The 21,000-nt window shown below is 44.5% G+C and overlaps 1 protein-coding gene across 3 annotated transcripts in view; it reads right to left on the bottom strand.

Moving 5' to 3' along the window:
* Positions 1-21,000, bottom strand: part of ARIH2 (ariadne RBR E3 ubiquitin protein ligase 2) — a 53,123-nt gene that overhangs the window by 26,396 nt on the left and 5,727 nt on the right. For 2 of the 3 annotated variants that reach the window (XM_045024347.1, XM_045024345.1), the window contains exons 2-3: positions 18,443-18,789; positions 3,947-4,014 (exon numbers count right to left, since the gene is read on the bottom strand). In XM_045024347.1, the coding sequence (XP_044880282.1) occupies positions 3,947-4,014; positions 18,443-18,691 (317 nt within the window). In that variant the 5' untranslated portion in view covers positions 18,692-18,789. Of the gene's footprint in view, positions 1-3,946; positions 4,015-18,442; positions 18,790-19,573; positions 19,672-21,000 lie in introns of those variants that run through there. The other variant, XM_045024346.1, reaches the window with a different exon arrangement.

The following is a 21,000-nucleotide window of genomic DNA, read 5'->3' on the forward strand; positions in this document are numbered from 1 at the left end:
GGGGGCTGAGGAGTGGAAGGGGGTACAGGCTCTGTGGCTGGGGGTGCGGGTTCCAGGGTGGAGTCAGAAATTAGTGGGCCAGGGTGCAGGAAGGGGGTTCTGGGCTGGGGGTTGGTGTGCAGGAGGAGGGGGTGAGGGCTCCAGCTGGGGGTGCAGGCTCTGGGGTGGGACTGAGGATGAGGGGTTTGGAGTGCAGGAGGGTGCTCCGGGCTGGGGCTGAGGGGTTTGGAGGGAAAGAGGGGGATCAGGACTGGGACAGGGGGTTGGGATGTGGGAAGGGGTGAGGAGTGCAGGCTCCAGGTGGTGCTTACCTCAAGCAGCTCCTGGAAGCAGTGGCATGTCCAATCTCCGGCTCCTACATGGAGGTGCAGCCAGGCGGCTCTGCGCATTGCCCCATCTGCAGGCACCGCCAATGGGATCTGCAGAACCAGGGCTTGGGGTAGGGGCAGTGCGTGGATCCCCTGGCTTCCCCTACGTGTAGGAGCTGGAGGGGGGACATGCCGCTGCTTCCGGGAGCTGTGCAGAGCCACTGCCTTAGCCCAGACTTTTAACAGCCAAGTCAGCAGTGCTGACGGGATTTCGACGGGGCGTTCTGGTCGAAAACTGGGCAACCCTAAACTAGCACTGGCAACCCATCTGGCAACCCTAAACTAGCGCTGTTCAAAAAATAGTGACTATGCTTAACAGGGTGGATAAAAATTGTTTGTAATAAAAAAAACTTGTTTTATCTGTCCATTTAAAATTTACATTAAATACAGTTTTATTTAAAAATATATATTTAAAATTATATTTGAAATTAAATAGGCCTTTACTTAATATAAAGAAAATAATTAAAAATTTAAAAATATTAAGCAGGACATGTTTGCTGCAGAAGTTTTAAAGAAAGTCAAACTATTGAACTGTTGGAAGTCACTGGCTAAGCACCTTGGAACCACAGTTTAAGCACTAACCTAACTTTTAGCAGCAGTTCCTTCTGTTGGTGTAGAGAGAATATTTTCTTCATTTCAGTTTATTCAACTAGTTCAGTTCAGTGCCTAGTTGATTCAAAGCTAAGAAACTAATCGCAAGTTGAAAAGAAGGAAAGCTTGTTTTCCTGTTCAAATTGCAGAATAAAAAACTAGGTACAAGAAGGTTAGGTTTACTAATTCTAAAATCCTGAAGGAAATAGTGGCCAGAAACAATCAGTTCAATTCACTAACTACAGATATTACTTTCTTTGTTTAATAAATCAGGTGTAAATGCAAAACCTGTTTTGATAAACTTTTTTCTTATGTATGCAGCACATTTTAGGTAATTTTATTTAACTAATTTTTTAAAATGCTGGTATGGTGCATTTGAATTCCCATCCAAAAAGCTTGACACAAATCAAAAGTAAAAAATTAGTTTAAACAAGAAATGCATCATTCGCCATAATAAAAATGCAAAAATGAATCTGACTAAGGAAGAAGCTATATAATTGCTTAAATAAATCTCAGACACATAGATTCAAAGACCAAAAAGGACCACTGTGGTTAGCTAACATGACCTCCTGTATAGCACAGGTCATAGAACTTCCCAAAAATAATTCCTAGAGCAGATATTTTAGAAAAATATCCAATTTTGATTTAAAAATTGCCAGTGCATCCTCTTGGTTAGCAAAAAGCAGCACAAACTAGTGTAAAGTTATATTTAGTGGCAAATCATCATATTTTAATGGTTACCAACTAGTGAGAATAAACTTTGTAGGAAAATAACAAAAGTACTCATGCAAAATGAAGTTAAAATCAATTATTTAAATGACCGTTTCCTGCTTTCTGATTTAAATCGCTTTGACTTAAATCAGTCCAGCCTGATGTTTAATCCAAATGTGAACTAGATTTCCCTTATATTCTTAGACAGAACAGACCAACAGGATTTTCCTAATCTAAATCCCCTTTCAACAAAGGCTGTTGACATTTCACACTTCAGTTTGGACAGTTTGGTCTCACTTTGATTCCAATACATTATCTAGCTAAGTATTTATGCAATTGTATCAGAGCCCCCATGCCCTCCAAGAACACCAAATAAGAAATAAGCAGCATTAGAAGTAGCCACATGTTGCTGTTTGGGGTTTCCAACACTGCAGAGGAAGGTTTTCACAATGGACGTAAACATCACTAAATTAAATCAAAGTCATTTCAATTCATATTGGGATATGTAAACCTCCTCTTCTCCTCACTCCACAACTTTTAGGGATTGAAATTAGGGCCTCCACTGAATTTATATCAAGTGCAGCTAAGCAAGGAAAATGGACGTTTGACATTAGCTTGAGGACCAAATGCACTCTGTAATGTTGCAATTTTAAAAATAAAGCCCCTCCCCGATGTACTCCTGTTCCAGATCTGACCACTTACATTGCAGAAGAGCAGTGGCTCCCATGCAGAAATCCCACCTTCTGGAGCTAGTTCTGGACTCCCCGGGGACCAGCTATGTGCCGTGGGAAGCTTGCTTGCTCACTCAGTGTGAGCTACACATCACACAGAGAATCGTGAACCATGGAAACTGCATTTCTCCCACCCTCTCTGGAAGGGGCTGATTGCTAACAGGGACTTGTGGGGCAGATTCACTCTTACTATTTCTGGACCAGCCAGAAGGAGATGCAAAGAGGCAATGGCCGCTGGCATGCGCTTCTCAGATAGGTTTGGACACGATTTACACTCTGCCTTTGCAGCTTGTTGATCTGCTGTAAGAATTGTTCAGTACTACCTGAGTCACTACTGAGCCAGTATCCCACTTCCCAATATCCTGACTCAACATCTGTTCAGTGCTCTCCAGAAAAATCACCAACTGTATCCAGAAGGAGCAAAAAGCTTTAATCCGAAAGCATGACTGCCTGGTAAGCCGGCACTAGTTCAGTACCTGTTTATGGCCAGGGATCAGATTCTTCTCTCATGGAAAAACTTACTAGAAACAGAGTTAAGAATACAAAGGAGATTCTAAAGGAAATTTTCCCTTTGTTATAATCAATTACTGCTGCAGCTTTTTCAATATACAGGTTCGAATGGAAAGCAAAATGCATTTGCATTGCTTAACAATCCCTTAAAGAGATGGGAGCCCTCCAGGACAAACACACCATTTCCCTCCGTTTATTCTACCCACATTAGCTGGTCAGCTAGGGGGAATTCATTTGATCAAAATGCAGCCTTCCTCTTCACCCCCGGGGGTACAGTACCGGGCCGCCCAGAGGGGGGGGGCAAGAGGGGCAATTTGCCCCAGGCCCCGAGCCCCATGGGGGCCCCCACCAGAGTTTTTCGGGGCCCCTGGAGCGGGGTCCCTCACTCGCTCCGGGGGGCCCGGAAAACTCTTGCGGGGCCAGGCCCAGGAGCTTCTTCTGCTCCCGGTCTTCGCCGGCGGGGGGGGGGGGGGGGCCTTCCGCTCCGGGGCGGAAGGACCCCCCGCTGGCGAATTACCGCCGAAGACGGAGCGGGACCCGCCGCCGCAGGTCAGCTCGGTCTTCGGCGGTAATTCGGCGGCGGGGGGCCCTTCCGTTCCGGGACCCGCCGCCGCCGTTCAGCTCGGTCTTCGGCGGTATTTCGGCGGCGGGGGGCCCTTCCGTTCCGGGACCCGCCGCCGAAGTGCCCCGAAGACCCGCGGCTGGGGACCCCCCGCTGCCGAATTACCGCCGAAGACCGAGCTGCACTTCGGCGGTGGGTCCCGCTTCGGTGGTAATTCGGCGGCGGGGGGCCCCCACCGTGGGTCTTCGGGGCACTTCGGCGGCGGGTCCCGGAACGGAAGGGCCCCCCGCCGCCGAAGACCCCGGGCCCCCAGAATCCTCTGGGCGGCCCTGGTACAGTATGCAGCCACCCTGCTGGCCCAACCGTTCTCATGCGTAGACATCAGTGGGAAACAGCCTGGTACATTCATATTTGCAAAATAGTGAGAGTGAAAAGCGACTAGAATGGGATACATACAAGTTAGTCACACTTACCTTTCCAAAATCTCTGAGACTTGCCAGTGGAAACTAACTAATACAAGCTTAGCAACTGCATGAGACACCTGAGAAAAGAAGAAGAAAAAGAATCAAGAGGCATATTTCCAGAGCCCCACCGTGTACACTTAGGGGTTTGCGTGCGCCCGCGCGCGCACACACACACACACACGCATCCCCCCATAATGCAGGTCACTGTTCAGACTTTTCCATGCTAGTGGTCTGGGCTGGAAATTATTCCTATGAAATTTGTTTTTCAAACCATCACGCATAGTTCATGCTTTCACTCACTGTCAGGTGTCGGGGCCAAAAGAAATCTACAGTAAAACACAAATGCCTGCCAGTATTTTCACCTAGAACCTACAGGCCATTAATTTTCCAGCTCAAGCTTTAAAGAAGGGTCCCAGTTTAAACAGGTCCCCTCAATAAAAGGATAAACAATGCCATGGGTGGGGAAAGGAGCTACACATACAGCTGTATCTAAAGTAATCACTGTTCTAACTGATGCAGCCAAGTGTGAGAAACTCAAAACCTGACTGTTGCTTCCCCTGGCTAAGCCTAAAAAGGGTGGGACTCAAGAGAGAGGAAGGAGGCAGGGGCCAGGTCATAACTAAGGTTAAGATTTTGTCACGGTTATTTTTAGTAAAAGTCACGGACAGGTTGTGGGCAACAAACAAAAATTCACGGGAGCTCATGACCCGTCTGTGACTTTTACTAAAAATAACCAGGCGGGGGAGAGGAATGACAACTGGAGCCCCATGGGGCGGGGACTGACAGCCCGAGTCCTGCCACAGGGGGCAAGAGAACGGACAGCCTGAGCCCCACCACCACGGCGGGGGCAGGGACAAACAGCCGCAGTCCAGGCGCTGGCCGTTGGCACTGACAACTGAAACCGAAGAAGTCACAGAGGTCCAGTAAAGTCGTGGAACCAGTCACCCCCATGACTAAAGCGTATCGTTACTCATAATAGAGCACACTATGCCATGTGACTTGTGCATGAGCAGACACCCCTCCCTTAACGAGCAGGGCAGAGGAGCGGTGACCAGCTGCACACGGGGCACGGATTATGGTAAGAAAGAAAAGGAAACATTTAGCTTTCCTGTCACAGGACTAGAGACGGTACAACTTCCAGTGATGGGTTGATGCACTGCAACAGGCCTGGGGTAGAGGCTAGAATTAAATAATTTCAGCTGGCCTGAGCAGGGTAACCCTGTGTAATTTTAGAGAAGGGATAAATGAAAAATATTTCCAGGTAGCCCCAGAAGAGGAAGCAAGTTCAAAGTTTCAAATCTGACATTGTTTATCTTGGTGCAGTATTAGTAGGAGCATACAAGTGTGATGGGTCTGTGGGGTAAAGCTGGGGTCTGAACTACGAGACGATACAGGTACTGAACACTTGCTTTTAAAATGCGAGGCTGTGAATTAGAGTCCCATATGGAGATTCCGACACCTTGGAGCAGCTCAGGAGAACGGGCACGGTTAGCAGGACCAGCCTTTAGGACAAGCACTGTGCACTGCCTGCTTCGTTTTGACTGAGAAGGATGTTAAAGAGCTGCGTGCTAACTAGAAGAGTAAGTGATTGTCCCAGGTCTTGGCCAAAGCTCCACAAAACCACCCTAGATAAAATGCATCAGTTTCAATTATTCATAACTAAGGTTAAGATTTTGTCACAGTTATTTTTAATTAAAGTCAGGGACAGGTCGCGGGCAATAAACAAAAATTCACTGGAGCCTGTGACCTGTCTGTGACTTTTACTAAAAATAACCGCCGGGGGGGGAGGGGGAAGAGAGAGGGGGAGAACGACAGCCCAAGCACACTGCAGGGGGTGGGGGCACTGACAGCCCAAGCCTCATGGCAATGGGACAGAGGGCACAGCCCCAACCAAGCCATGGGGCCCTGGCCACACCATGGGGGGCAGGGTAGCCCCAGCTCCGGCCATGGGAGGAATGGGGGAGCACAGCCCTGGCTCCAGTCCCGCCGCAGCTTGCGGGGGGGGACAGCCCTGGCCGCAGCTGCTGACAGCCAAAGCAGTGCCAGACTGACAGCCCCTAGACACTGAAGGACTATGCTTATCCTCAAAACACATTGCAGCATGGGTAGCTGAAGTGCAAACTCCACACACTGAAGGAGTGGGGGCACAGCGCCTCGGCCCCAACGGGCAGGAAGCTACTCTCAATGAGCAGGAGTCTCCATGGCAGAGTTACAGAACAATTAGCAAGACACTATAAATTGCTGGCCAAAGGTAAGTTTCTCAAGTACTGAAAAGAGGTAATGCAATAAACACGATCAATTTCTGCATACAGGAATTGAGACCGTTGTTTCACCCCACTGGAGTAGCATATGAGACAGAGTTCTGCAGATGATGCGGTTTGTTGATCTCCAATATATAAAGCCCAATTAGAAAAATCTTCACCTATTCTGATGTCCAGATTAATCAAGTTGGGTGGTTTGATTTACAGTCCTCAGGTTCTTGTCTTTTTTCAGGGTAAGAAAAACTCATCATATTGATGTGTCCTGGAAAGTTTATCTTGCCCAAGAGAATGCCGAAACATCTGAAGGATTGGATAAAGGAATTCTCTGGGTGCTCTATTCCTTCTTGAAGGCTGAAGAGCGTAGAGTTAATTGGCTGTGTCCTCAGCTCATTTTCCTAGACAGGCCACCTTATTTTCCAGCAGTTGCAGCCTGGCCCCCACCTATGTGGTCTTGTTCAATATCTTCATCAATGATTTAGATAATGGCATAGAGAGTACACTTAGAGTTTGTGGACAATACCATGCTGGGAGAGGTTGCAAGTGCTTTGGAGGATAGGATTAAAATTCAAAAGGATCTGGACAAACTGGAGAAATGATCTGAAGTAAACAGGATGACAGTCAATAAGGACAAATGCAAAGTACTCCATTTAGGAAGGAACAATCAGTTGCACACATCCAAAATGGGAAATGACTGTCTACGAAGGAGTACTGAGGAAAAGGATCTGGGGGTCATAGTGGACCATAAGCTAAAATATGAGTCAACAGTGTAACACTGTTGAAAAAAAAGCGACCATCCTTCTGGGATGTATTAGCAGGATTGTTGTAAGCAAGAAATGAGAAGTAATTCTTCCACTCTACTCCATGCTGGTTAGGCCTCAACTGGAGTATTGTGTCCAGTTCTGGGTACCACATTTCAGGAAAGATGTGAACAAATTGGAGAAAGTCCAGAAAAGAGCAACAAAAATTATTAAAGGTCTAGAAAACATGACCTATGAGAGAAGATTGAAAAAATTGGGTTTGTTTAGTCTGGAGAAGAGAATACAGAGGGGACATAACATAAAAGGTTGTTACAAGGAGCAGGGAGAAAAATTGTTCTCTTTAATCTCTGAGGATTGGACAAGAAGCAATGGGCTTAAATTGTAGCAAGGGCAGTTTAAGTTGCACATTAGGAAAAACTTCCTAACTGTCATGGTGGTTAAGCACTGGAATAAATTGCCTAGGGAGGTTGTGGAATTTCCATCATTGGAGGTTTTTAAGAACAGGTTAGACCAGGGGTAGGCAACCTATGGCACAGGTGCCGAAGGCGGCACGCAAGCTGATTTTCAGTGGCACTCACACTGCCCAGGTTCTGGCCACCAGTCCGGGGGGCTCTGCATTTTAATTTAATTTTAAATGAAGCTTCTTAAACATTTTAAAAGCCTTATTTACTTTACATACAATAGTTTAGTTATATATTATATAGATTATAGAAAGAGACCTTCTAAAAAACGTTAAAATGTATTACTGGCACGTGAAACCTTAAATTAGAGTGAATAAATTAAGACTTGGCACACCACTGCTGAAAGGTTGCCGACCCCTGGGTTAGACAAACGCCTGTCAGGGATGATCTAGATAATACTTAGTCCAGCCCTGAGTGCCGGGGACTGGATTAGAAGACCTCTCAAGGTCCCTTCCAGTCCTACGATTCTATGCAAGACACATCTGTGGCTATAATTTTTCAACCATTGCCACTTGGCCTTGAGAGTGGTCCACCCAGGTAGAAATTTGATCCTAAAGCTTAAAGAGTGTTTCATGTTTGAGAACTCAGAATCCTTAATGGTGATTAGTTTAGTGGAGTAGCTGTGCAGGTCCCCCATCTTGAATGTCTTCCAGGTTTGACTTGCTTTTCTGGAGCTCTGTTTTCATTGTGGATTTTGCAGAGACCTCCTGATGGAGTTTTAAAGAGAATTCCTAGGGATAGTCTTAGACTAAGCTCTAACTGGTCCACAGAAAAATCCATTTTTTCCAACACACAGATTTTGAGATGTGCTGACTGGGAGCCCATAAGAGTGCAGCTTGACCCCGTGCTCATTACATGACCACTTAAGGAGACAGTACATTAGGGGTGAGTCGGAGTCAACACATCCTGTGATTTTAAGTCAGGCTGACAACGTCATGCAAAATCAGGGTTGTGTTTGGAAGTGCCTGGCCAGAGAAGAGAACAAACCTAGTAGGAAGGAGAAAGGAGAAAAAGAAACATTTAAATTGTTTGGGCTCACTACTGCTGGGGCTGGGAATCTCTCCAGGGAGAAACCAGGAAGAAAGTCCTCTTTCCCCTAGTTGAGCCAACACTGAGTTTTAACTACTGTAATAAAAGTTTTTCTCTAAGCCACAAAGGTAAGAAAATATTTCTGAGAAGTTTTCCTTTTAATCCTAGAACATGACTTTCCAGTGGTTACAACTTTGGATTGTCTCATCAAGAGAAGGTAATTGGTGACCAAGATAAATTACTGCTAGATCAAACCCTTACAGACTTACACCAATACCCTGGCATGATCAAAGCAACCCACAAAGAGCAAGAGCCTCTGCAACCACCATGGCTGATGAACAATGAAGGTAGAGTAGATGAGGTCAATTTAGACAACTCCAGCCTTCCGAACCGTACCACCACAGGGAACTACGGCAACTCCCAAGATTAGATCCCAGCTAGGAAACACTATATTTTGCTGAAAACTTCTAAAGATTCTTGACCTTCATATACTGTACTAACTAGAATGAAACATATCCAAGTAAAAGTTTAACCTGAAAAGGAAAAAAAATAAATCTTTTGTGCTTCTTTATCATTCATAAAGAAGACCGGAGATATTTTCACTAGAGACAGATATCAGCTTCTGTGATTTTGCTGGAGAATTCCTTGGAGAACTGTAGAAACAGTGGGACTGAGACACTACAAGAAACTGAAACCTGGGCAAATGAAAGGCTTTTTTCATCATACTGTTTACAACTTTTAATTAACACCTACTTAACTCAGACTTCTGACATATTGGGTAGAAAATTTTGAAAGTTCTAAGCATTCAGCGTATTGCTTAGAATTAGACTGACATTTCAGCCTCTCCCTCAGCTACAGATTGTGAGCTACAGAAGAAGTAGGAGACATGCAGTTCAGACTCAGGAGCTGTAGCCTTGATATCATGGAACAGTCTTGACAGCCTGCATGGCATAACTATTTCTAAATCAGGGGGGTTTAATCTCCCCCCGTCACCTGGCCACAGGCAGACACCCAATGTCAGCCCACAAGATTAGAAACATATTTACGAGTCAGAGTGCAGTGAAGGACTGATAAATACTACAAATGCTGCTAAGCAGGACTTGCAAGTGCTTTCAGTCCACAACATAGTTTGCTGCACACTGAATAAAGAGGATCTCACGTTAAGTCTTAACACCTTGTTCTCTGTACTTAATCATTTTACATTAGCCTTAATCTACCTGGTCTCACGCGCACACAGCAGAGATTTCAGCTGCCAAGTGGGATCAGTAGCGCTTTAGCTAGGGAAAACGCAAAGTGCAGCATTTCTCAGACTGCAAGTTATTTTTCCAGGGGAGACAATGCAAGCTCAATGAAAAGTTCTAAGCAAGACATTATACAGAGGGGTTGTGTTAGCTGCTGCTGAGTTGTGCTCACTCAAGCCATACCCTGTGCCCCAGGAGGCCGGCCAACTACAATTAAAAGCACCATCACACTCGAGTTAAGGGTGTGTGTGGTCAGGACTTGAGTTCTCTGCAGTAAAGACAAACCAATCTTCTGCCCCATTTCACCACCTCTCTCTGCTAGAGGATCCCAGGTGTGTTATTAAGAAACACAACTGAAGGAAAGAGAAAAAATTGCTCATATAAAGGCCATCACTTCAGGGTACACAGAATGGCAATCTCAGCTGAATTATTGACTTTGACAGCCATAGCATGTATTTTAACTGCCTCACACAGCTTCTGTGCTCGTCTGGTCCAGCTATAAAATGGCAATGTGAAACTCAGATTAGATCTTTCCATAGTGCTCTCTCTTCCCTCCACCTCCCACCAAGATCAGACTCATCAACAGCTGTGAGCTGCCACGTTTGCTCAGTGAAGATCCAGACAGGCTGCAAGTTTTAGGTGATGCATGAATCAGAGAAAAGAAAAGGAGTGGGATTTAATCAACCCACACATCTGTAATTAGTTTTTCCATCAAGCTGGAAATAGCAACAAGCTGAAGGCTTGGGCAGTGAGGACTAAAACTGATTTTCCTCAAATAATCCTGTGAAACTGCTAACTTTGCAAGTCCTGGACTTTCCTGCCAGCTCTATGATCTTTCCAGCCAAAGGTCCACTCCAGACATTCTGGTACATTGGATTTTGAGGTAATTGTTTAAGGAGTATTGTTTTATTTTGGCTCAAAATATTTTTTGAGCAGATACTGCACACTGAAGACCACAAACTTAAAAGCCTTATATGAAAGGAATAATCCTTGTCCCACTGAAGTTAAGTATATTATTGGTACTACTCAGATTTTGCACATTTGCTAGATAATAGTACAGTTTCAGTGTAACATACAGAACTCCCCTCTGTTGCGTGGAAGCAGTAACAGCAACAGCTAAGGGAACAAAGTTTCAGAAGATATTATTTGTACTATAGTAGAACTCAAGGACCCCAATCAGGGACTGACATCCCCTTGTGCTAGGTACTAAAGATTAAACAACAAGCTCTTGGGGGCAGGGTCTATCTAGTTCAGGGGTCAGCAACCTTTCAGCAGTGGTGTGCCGAGTCTTCATTTATTCACTCTAATTTAAGGTTTCGCGTGCCAGTAATACATTTTAATGTTTTTAGAATGTCTCTTTCTATAAGTCTATAATATATAACTACATAAACTATTGTTGTAAAGTAAATAAGATTTTTTTAAATGTTTAAGAAGCTTCATTTAAAATTAAATTAAAATGCAGAGTCCCCCGGACCGGTGGCCAGGATCTGGGCAGTGTGAGTGCCACTGAAAATCAGCTTGCATGCCGCCTTTGGCACGCATGCCATAGATTGCCTACCCCTGATCTAGGTTAATGTAGCATACATGCTTATCATATGATGAGTGCATTCATATACTTGGTCAGACGTGTACTATGTGATAAAGAGTCTCTTCAGTTGGGTAGCTAACTTCACTACGAGTTAGGCCAAGCCGAACTTCACATAGAAAGTGCCATGTGACTTATAAGGGATGCAGGGCTGTAGGTGGGAGAAGACAGCCCAGGAGGTTTCTAGGATGGGTCCACTATACCTTACACTGCAAAGAGAAAACAGACATTGAAGACTGGAAGCTAACCTGGACAAGCAAGAATGCTGTCAAAAGAAATAGGTGACCAGAGCAGTCAATTCACAACTGAATCAAATTCCCATTAAGAAATATCAGTATCTGTTGTAAGTGTGAGGACACGGGGAGAATACTTGCTGTAGTGGCCATGGTCACAGTACAGCCCAGTCACCATCCTGTAGAAAAAAAATTGTTCTAGAAGCCATCAGAGAGGGAATCCCAAAGAATAAGACAAATGGAAGTGAAAGGCTCCCTGCACTACTGGGCCCTCGTGCAATGCTATCCCGGGAAATGAACGACCTGCAGAGTCTAGTTCTCTGAAGCACAGAACAGCGATGGATGTGAGCCAGATCAATAGCACAAACAGCAGGTCAGTTCAAAAGGCAGCTTTGCTATTGCTGTCCCAGGCTAACGAAGAACAGAGGTGGTACAGAAAACAGTCTCCCAGGAGTGGGAGCCAGGTGCACAGCTTCTGCACCTTGGATTATCTTCAACATTGTAGTTCCTCAAATGGTCTTTAATTTACCCTTCAAACTTTCCTCTGAAGGGGCAAACACTGCCTAAGTACTAACCCACCCCAGTCCTTGCAGAGAAAGGTGGCACTGACTCTAGAGAGGGCTCCTGACCCATAGCACAGATCTTACAACCACTGCTCTATAAGCAGTCTTGGAATAAATGAGCTGGGGAATCACTAGTCTCCATAAGGAAAAAGAGGGATCATCATAATATACCTACAGTGATAGCAAGAAGTGTGAAAAACCCTCATGAAAAGGAATGGGCTGTTACCCATAAGTACAATACAACTTATGAAGAAATCCATCTTAACGGGAAACTGCTATTGATTTGTTAAGACCTTAGAGATCAAGGACATTACTACATAAGGAGTCTAAGAGGATTTCTAACAGCTCTCAGAAACATCAGCTACTATTTCGGTATCTCAGGACCATGAATAGTAGTGGATCTCTCAATGCGGGCAGGAGGAGACCACCATTCAATTATACTATATTGTTTTCTTAACAGCAGCTATCCAACGTCCCCCCTCTCCATGCTTGCTAATGGGAACTGAATTTTCTTCATCCTAATATGCCTCATAAAGATGACAAAGTGGCAGCGTCTCCAATTTTTTAAAGTTTTTATTGAAACAGAAAATAAGGGGACAGGAGAGTCTGCATGTTAGATACACGTGAAAGAGGAGAATCCTAAGAAATGGACAACTCTTGTTCTACAGGGTACCAGTGACAAAAACATGAAGGCAGCAGAGTTAAAGTTAAACATTTCACATGGAGTGGGCATTAGAGAACAGCAAGGAAAGAGCAGCTTCCCACTTGATAGTAGTTATATTTCTGACACTCAGCTAAACATTTTTAGTGACTTTTGTGACTAGATAAAGCTGTTAGAAATCTTAAACATTACAATGGTATCCTTTAAATACTCTCTGCAATAGGCTATACCAAGCCAATGAATGCCAAGAACTGTACTGAGAGGTACCCAAATAGAAATCAGATACAGCCTCTAGAGCAGTATGGTCAATATCTCATACAACACAATATAGGTACAGATTTCTTAAGGCATAACACAAAACCCCATATATTCTCAGCTTGCCAAAAACAGTGCAATCTTAAGTGATGCTAGCAACTAATTAACGTCAGATGCGTCTAACAAGAGAGTGGGCCCATTCAGATTTAGAAGGGTGCTAGACTAGCCATGCCAAGCAAAGCTAGTATTCTGTTACCACTCAGATTGTTGTTCATATCCGGCATGTCCAGAAGAACGGAAGTCACATCCTGAATATGAACAGGTACAGCAACTCAAATGCTGAAAGGAAAACTGATTCTAACTGACTAAAGCAAGAAGGACTCTTCATCTCATAAGCAACAAATTCCCGAGTCTTTGGGATGCATCCCACAAGGCTGCTCTTAATGCATAAGCAAAGGAAGAGAATAGGAACTACTGAACTGTCTCAGACCTGCGAAATGTCTCCCAGTAGACACCTCACAAATGAGTGTGTGTGTATGGTGGACCAAGTTGGGAAGAGGTAGCGAGGCTGTTCATGCAGGGAAAGAAGGTTAAATTAATGTCTTGCTACAGCTGCATCAGAAAAGCTACTTGTTTGGTTAAGAGCATAAGACCCCAAGGGTCAAAATGAATGCTCTTTACTGCCCCCACCCCAATGCCATTCCCACTTGGTGGGCAACAGGTAATTAAAAGCTTTACTAGATTAAAACAAATGTATCATGCGAGCTCACTCAGCTTTAATACGGGAGATGTAGCCTGCGCATGGGGTTGACTACTCCATTCCAGCCCAAGCAGAGGTTGTTCAAAGCACAAGGGAGTATTGCTCACTTCAGGAGCCACACCACTTTATTAAATGGACACATGTTAATTAAAATAAATCCTTCTCTGTTACAAGATTATTAAAGTATCAGAGGGGAGACGTGTTAGTCTGGATCTGTAAAAGCAGCAGAGAGTCTTGTGGCACCTTATAGACTAACAGACGTTTGGGAGCATGAGCTTTCATGGGTGAATGTGATTTGTTTGCTCTTTGGAGTTCAATCAGCTTGGAAGAGATGGACTATTTAGCTTCACTTTGTCTACACTGAGTTGCTACAATTTTATTTTCATGCAGTCGCCAAAAGCTGCAATGTTTGGTCTCTGAGCCTATAGCCCATCAAGAATAGATACACTTGTCCTGAGGTCCAGGAGGAGGTGAGGGCAGACCAGCTGGAAGTCTCTAGGTGAAGACAAAAGGGGGAAAAAGCAGGAGTGACATTAAGGTAGGAGTCTACTATAGATCACCAAATCAGGAGAAGGAGGAACATTTCTAGCACAGCAGAAATACCCAAGACATAAGATCTATTGGTAATGGGGGCTGTGGTAGGGCAGCTGCCCCACACAGGTAGATGGAGAGTTAAAGCAGCCCTCAGGGAGGCCGCACAAAGCCCAACCAATGGGAACAGGGCTTGTAGAGAGCCAGTCAGGAGAAGGTTGGTTGGAGCAGCCAATCAGGGCAGGGGGAGCCATATAAGAAGAGCTGCTCAATACCACAGAGTCAGTCTCTCCCTGGAGTGCAAGGGAGAAGGACTGGCTGCCTTACAGAGAGCAGTACTGGGTGGAGGAGCAATAGGGTGCTCCAGTCTGAGGCTCCTGATACAAAGGGCTGGGAAGGTGCTAGGGCTATAGGGAAGTAGCCCAGGGAAATAGGCAGCAGGACTTGGAGGAGCGGCAGCATCTGGCTGCTGACTATAGGGTCCCCGGGTTGTGGCCTGGAATAGCATGTGGGCCTCCCCCCCACCCCTTCTCCCCAACTTGCCACAGAGGGGGTGGCTAGTATTTGGACTGAATTTTTGCCCTTGAGGCAAGGGGCTAGATTGAGGGCTGCAGGAAGCCACAGTTGCAAGTGGAGGACTAGACACAGCCAGTTCCCCCAGAAGGGGGGGAGAAAGTGGAGTGGGGCACAGCTCTCCGGCTGGAGAGCTGTGCCCAGAAGAGGACGCTGTGGTCCAGGGAGTGATGTGGATCTTAGACGTGGAGCAGAAGTGATGGTGGCGAAACACCACTAGAGGAAGGTGCACCGGCAACCAAGAGCTAATTCCCCGCACGGCCAGCAGGAGGTGGTGAGTCACACTCCATCACATGGACTTTAGCTACCCAGATATCTCTTGGAAAAGTAATACAGCAAAATATAAAATGTCCAATAACAATTTGTTTCAGAAAGTAGAGGATGTAAACGATAGCGGCAACAGAATAAAGATAATGGATTTAAAAAAAAAGACTTAACTCAGAACTGATATGTAAGGTCCCCTGGGAAGAAAATCTAAGGGAAAAAGGAGTTCAGGGGAGCTGTGAGCTTCTCAAAAAGATAATACTGAAGGCACAAGAGCAAACTATTCTGAGGTGAAGGAAAGACAGGAAGAATAGTAAGAGGTCGATATACCTCCATCAGCTCTGAATTTACCTGAAAAAAGAGAGAGGAAAAAAATTGCAAAGCAAAAGTAAAAAATAGCACAAACATGTAGGGACAAAATCAGTTACACCTCACAAGGGACATCAAAGGAAACAAGAGGTTCTTTAAATACATTAAGAGCAAGTAAAAGATTAAAAGAAGTGAAGGGGCACTACTTAGAGGGGAAGGAGAGCTAATAACAGATTACATCAAGAAGGCTGAGATGTTTAATGTCTATTTTGTATCAGTCTTCACTAAAAAGGTTAATAGTAACCAGATACTTCAAACAAATATTAAGGGGGAAGGTATGCAAGCCAAAATAGAAGAGCCAGTTAAAGAATATCTAGATAAGCAGATGTCATCAAGTTAGTAGTGCCTGATGAAATTGATCCGTGGCCTTGTCTACCCTACCGCTTAAGCTGACGTAAGTTATGTCACTCGGGGTGCAAAAAACTCACCCCCACCCCCCGAGCGACATCACTTACATCAACTTACTGTGGTGTCTACACCACGCTATGTCAGCAGGAGACACTCTCCCATTGACAGCTTCCACCTCTCATTGCAGTGGAATAATTACATCAACGTCAGCGCGCTATCCCATTGACTTCTTGAGTCTTCACCAGATCCGCTAAATTGACACCACTGAATCAACTGCAGCAGTGCTGATTTTGCCCTGTAACAAAGACAAGCCCTTAGGGTACTTCGGGAACTAGCTGAAGCAATGCTGGAACCATTTGTGTACATCTTGAACTCATGGAAGAGAGGTGAGGTCCCAAGAGGACTGGAGAAGGCAAACATAGTGGTTATCTCCAAAAAGGGAAAAAAAAAAAAAGAGGACCTAGGCCATTATGGACCAGTCAGCTTAACTTCCATACCTGGAAAGATACCAGAGCCAATTATTAAACAATCAATTTGTAAGCTCCTAGAGGGCAATAGGGTTATAAGGAATAGCGAGCATGGATTTGTCAGGCGCAAATAATGCCAAACCAAGGTAATTTCCTTCTTAGACAAAGTTACTGGCCTAAGGAATAGGAGATAAGCTGCACATGTGACATCTTGATTTTCAGTAAGGCTTTTGCTATAGCTCATAAGAACATCACATGGGACAAACTATGGAAATGTGGTCTAGATGAAGTTGGTAAAACCTGAGAGCATAACTGGTTGAAAGATTGTACTCAAAGAGTAGTTACCAATGGTTCGCTGTCAGACTGGAAGGATGTATCTATTGAGGCCCGGCAAGGGTCTGTCCTGGATCCAGTAATATCAAATATTTTCATTAATGACTTGGATAATGGAGTGGAGAATATGCTTATAAAATCTGCGGATGACACCAAGCTGGGAGGGGCTGTTAGGTTTTTGGAGGGCAGGATTAGAATTCAAAATGACCTTGACAAATTGAAGAGAATTGGTCTGAGACCCTGGGTTTTTTGCCTTCCTCTGCAGTGTGTGGCATTGATCACTTGATGGTTTGAACTAGAGTAAATGATGGATTATCTATCATTTAAAAGTCTTTAGATCAAGATTTGAGGACTTCAGTAACTCAGATTATAGCATATACAGGAAGGAATGGGTCAGGTTCTGTGCCCTGTGATGTGCAGGAGTTCAGATTAGATGATCACGATAATCCCTTCTGGCCTTAAAGTCTATGGTTTTAAAGATGACAGCATCGAATTTGTATTAAAACAGTGAAGACTACAGTTGCCCTCAGGTAAGGATACCCTCAGACTTTAAAACTGAAAGTCTAGTGTTTTCATTCATTTGATTCAATGGACAAGTCACTTACCCCTTTTAAGGGGGTACATAGTGAGCCACCCAGGCATGAAGCAAAATGGCTATTTCTAAATATTTACTGACAGTGACAGAAAAATGACAGTGACTGGAAGCCAGATCCAAGTGCAGGTCAAATCCTCCAATTTGCCCCCCCATTTCGTCCACTTTATCTAGAATCTGTAAGGGATGGGGGAAAACTCTGAGCTAGAATATAAAAGTTCTAGAAAGAATGATGTAACGAAGAGCCAGCTAGCTATGGTAGGGGAGAATGGAATATTCAATTGCTTGAAGTGGTAGATGGTTAAAGTGGGCATCAAGGACAGCAGGATCAGATAAAGGTGTGGGTGGCATGTTGGTGACTATGCTGGACTGCTATCACAACATTAGACAACTTTTGTGTAGTGTGATTGTTTCTCTCCAGCTTCCCATGGCCAAGGGTCCACATCACAACATGACACCATTACATCTGACTCAACATGGCAGACCTGTTGACAGCTTTAGCTGAGATGTCAAGGTCTGAAAGCATCTTAGAGACTGAATTCTCATCTTACTTCTATAAGTTGTCCCTCCATGATGGGAAGGATGCACAGTGGTGGCGCAGTGCAAGAAAACTTGCATTGCTACTAGCCTGTAATACACTACCAGTTGCACAAAAGGAATAATGTAGTCTCCCTTGAGCACTACTTAATGTCAACAGGCTGACTTACAGAAGTGGAAATCTTCAAGGAGGAATTAGTCATTAGTATAACGGCAGATTGCTTGTCAACGCAATGATAGGGTTGGTGCAGGAGATTTGAGCTATCTTTCTGAAAGTCTGTGATTACTCTCTCCCAAACTGGCAGGGTGTGTGTGTGAAGCTTTATGCTCTTAGCATTGTTTGCCTCTTGCCAGTCATTTTCTGAACAAACATACGTACAACTATTTGTAGTTTGTCTTTTCATACTTCTTTCTCTTCGCTTTAGCCTGTTTTAGAACTCTCCAGTAATATTAATGAAAAGTTTAGCTCTGAAAAGTCTCACAGGTTCTGTAAATAGGTTTGTATGATCAACCCCCAGACCCAGTATGCTGTAGTCTGTGTAAAGCCCTGAGTCGGCTCAGAACTGCTAATCTTAAACAGCACCCTCCCTCAAGTAGTGATCCAAATCACACTTGTGATCCGTATTTGCCGTTTGTCATACAGCCTTCTGTGCACACCTGATGAATGCAGAAACATTTGCTCACCTTTAATGTGGAGGCCAAGCTGACCATGTGCTCGTTCAAGGTGCTCTCCGACTCCTTGTAAGTCAGGCAGGTAAACTGATATTCTTCTGGATCAAAGGCATCTGCTCCCTGCTGCTCCACATCATTAGCTACCCCAATATAATAATCCTCAATATCCCCAGGATCCTCATCCTCTTCCTCCTCCTCGCAGTTAGGGTCATAATCCTCTTCATTGCTGTCAGAGCCCTGGCTGTTCATGTCCACAGACATCTTAGTGCCCTGCCAAACTGCGGGCCAGGAAAGCAACCACAGCTTCTCTTTCTCCGCCACACTTTATCACTCCTTTGAATTCATCTGACTTCTGTCTCCTAAATGGGGGAGGAAAAATATTGTTTTTTCTTGTGCCTAAGAAATAGTAACAGAATATTTCAATACCACACAGATGATCAAACAGTCAGAAATGCACTGACCTGATGCTGAGCTAGAGAGCAACATTCTATCATGAAGGTCCCTGACTAGAGATCAGCTCTGACTTCTGCACCTGCAAAACCTGGGCACGTCTCACTAGTGTGGTTCTCAACCAGGGCTTATTGCACTATTTCCTAGTGCTTCTACCAGGGCTGAAAGATGTCTTGTCATCTGGGAAATTGCTGTGTAACCTCTACCATACAGTTTGGTCAGGGATGTAACTAGATAATATCTAGTACTTCACATTTTCAAAATACTTCAACTATTTCTTACACCCTTCACGTAAGGTAGTGTAGGCACATATGGGAAATGGGTTGTCACAGCAATTCGGTGGAGAACCCAGGAGCCCATGCTGCCTCTAGAGCACAGAATTTAACTGGCAGCTCAGAATGAGGGTGGGGAGAGAATCCTAGAGCTCTGAGCTGCACCCAAAGCAGTGGCTCAGAAAGGCAAGAGCTCCTCAGTACGTTCCCTTACTTGGAATCTGGCAGACATGCCTTGGCTTACACTTGGCTGGGGCCTTATATCCAAAGAGGAGAAAACTACAAAAATTAGTCCGTTTTCTTGACATTCTCAGTAAAAAATGAATGTTTAGCTACTAAAATTACACAAGGATCAACATAGCAAAATTATGCTTAATGTTTTCATTGCTGTTGGCAAAGTAGTCAATTTGATCTTAGTTACCTGTCTTGCACAACTTCTACTCAAGTCACCAATATAATGACCACAATGTATTCATCATAAAAGAGTCATCAGACAGCACAAGCTGACAAATCCTTGAGTTATGAGTATCTCTGTAATAAAACAATCACAAGCTAGGATCTAACCAAGTTAGTTTTGTCTCAAGAGGGTCTATATTAAATACAAAAAATAAAAGAGCTAGAATACACTGATGCCATGAGTTTTACGCGCAAAAGATTTAAAAATTTCAAAGTTACTTCCCCTGGGAAGTATAAATTGGGCCCTTGCATATATGTGGTATGTTGAATTGCTGTTCATAGAATCATAGAATTCAAGATCAGAAGGGACCATTATGATCATCTAGTCTGACCTCCTGCAAGATGCAGGCCACATAAGCCGATCCCCCCACTCCTTTAGCAAGCGACCCCTGCCCCATGCTTCGGAGGAAGGCGAAAAACCTCCAGGGCCACAGCCAATCTACCCTGGAGGAAAATTCCTTCCCGACCCCAAATATGGCGGTCAGCTGAACCCCGAGCATGCGGGCAAGACTCTCCAGCCATACCCTCTGGAAAAAGGTTAAGAATATCATATCATTGACCCATTGTACTATTTACCAGTGTGGCACTTACTTAACCTATTGACTAAGCCCGGTATCCTATCATACCATCTCCTCCATAAACTTATCTAGCTTAATCTTAAAGTCATGGAGGTCCTTCGCCCCCACTGTTTCCCTCGGTAGGCTGTTCCAGTATTGCACTCCCCTGATAGTTAGACACCTTCGTCTAATTTCAAGCCTAAATTTCCTGACTGACAATTTATATCCGTTTGTCCTTGTGTCCACATTAGCACTGAGCTGAAATAATTCCTCTCCTTCCCTGGTATTTATCCCTCTGATATATTTAAAGAGTGCAATCATATCTCCTCTTATCCTTCTTTTGGTTAGGGAAAACAAACCGAGCTCCTCAAGTCTCCTTTCATACGACAGGCCTTCCATTCCTCGGATCATTCTAGTGGCCCTTCTTTGTACCCGTTCCAGTTTGAATTCATCCTTCTTAAACATGGGAGACCAAAACTGCACACAATACTCTAGATGAGGTCTCACCAACGCCTTATATAACGGGACTAGCACCTCCTTATCCCTACTAGAAATACCTCGCCTAATGCATCCCAAGACCGCATTTGCTTTTTTAACGGCCACATCACATTGCCTGCTCATAGTCATCCTACGATCAACCAGGACTCCTAGGTCCTTCTCCTCCTCCGTTTCTTGCAACTGGTGCGTCCCTAGCTTATAACTAAAATTCTTGTTAGTCATCCCTAAATGCATAACCTTACACTTCTCACTATTGAATTTCATCCTGTTACTAATACTCCAGTTTACAAGGTCATCCAAATCTCCCTGGAGGATATCCCGATCCTTTTCCGAATTT

This window comes from Mauremys mutica, chromosome 7, assembly GCF_020497125.1.
Source record: "Mauremys mutica isolate MM-2020 ecotype Southern chromosome 7, ASM2049712v1, whole genome shotgun sequence".
NCBI classification, from domain to species: Eukaryota; Metazoa; Chordata; order Testudines; family Geoemydidae; genus Mauremys; species Mauremys mutica.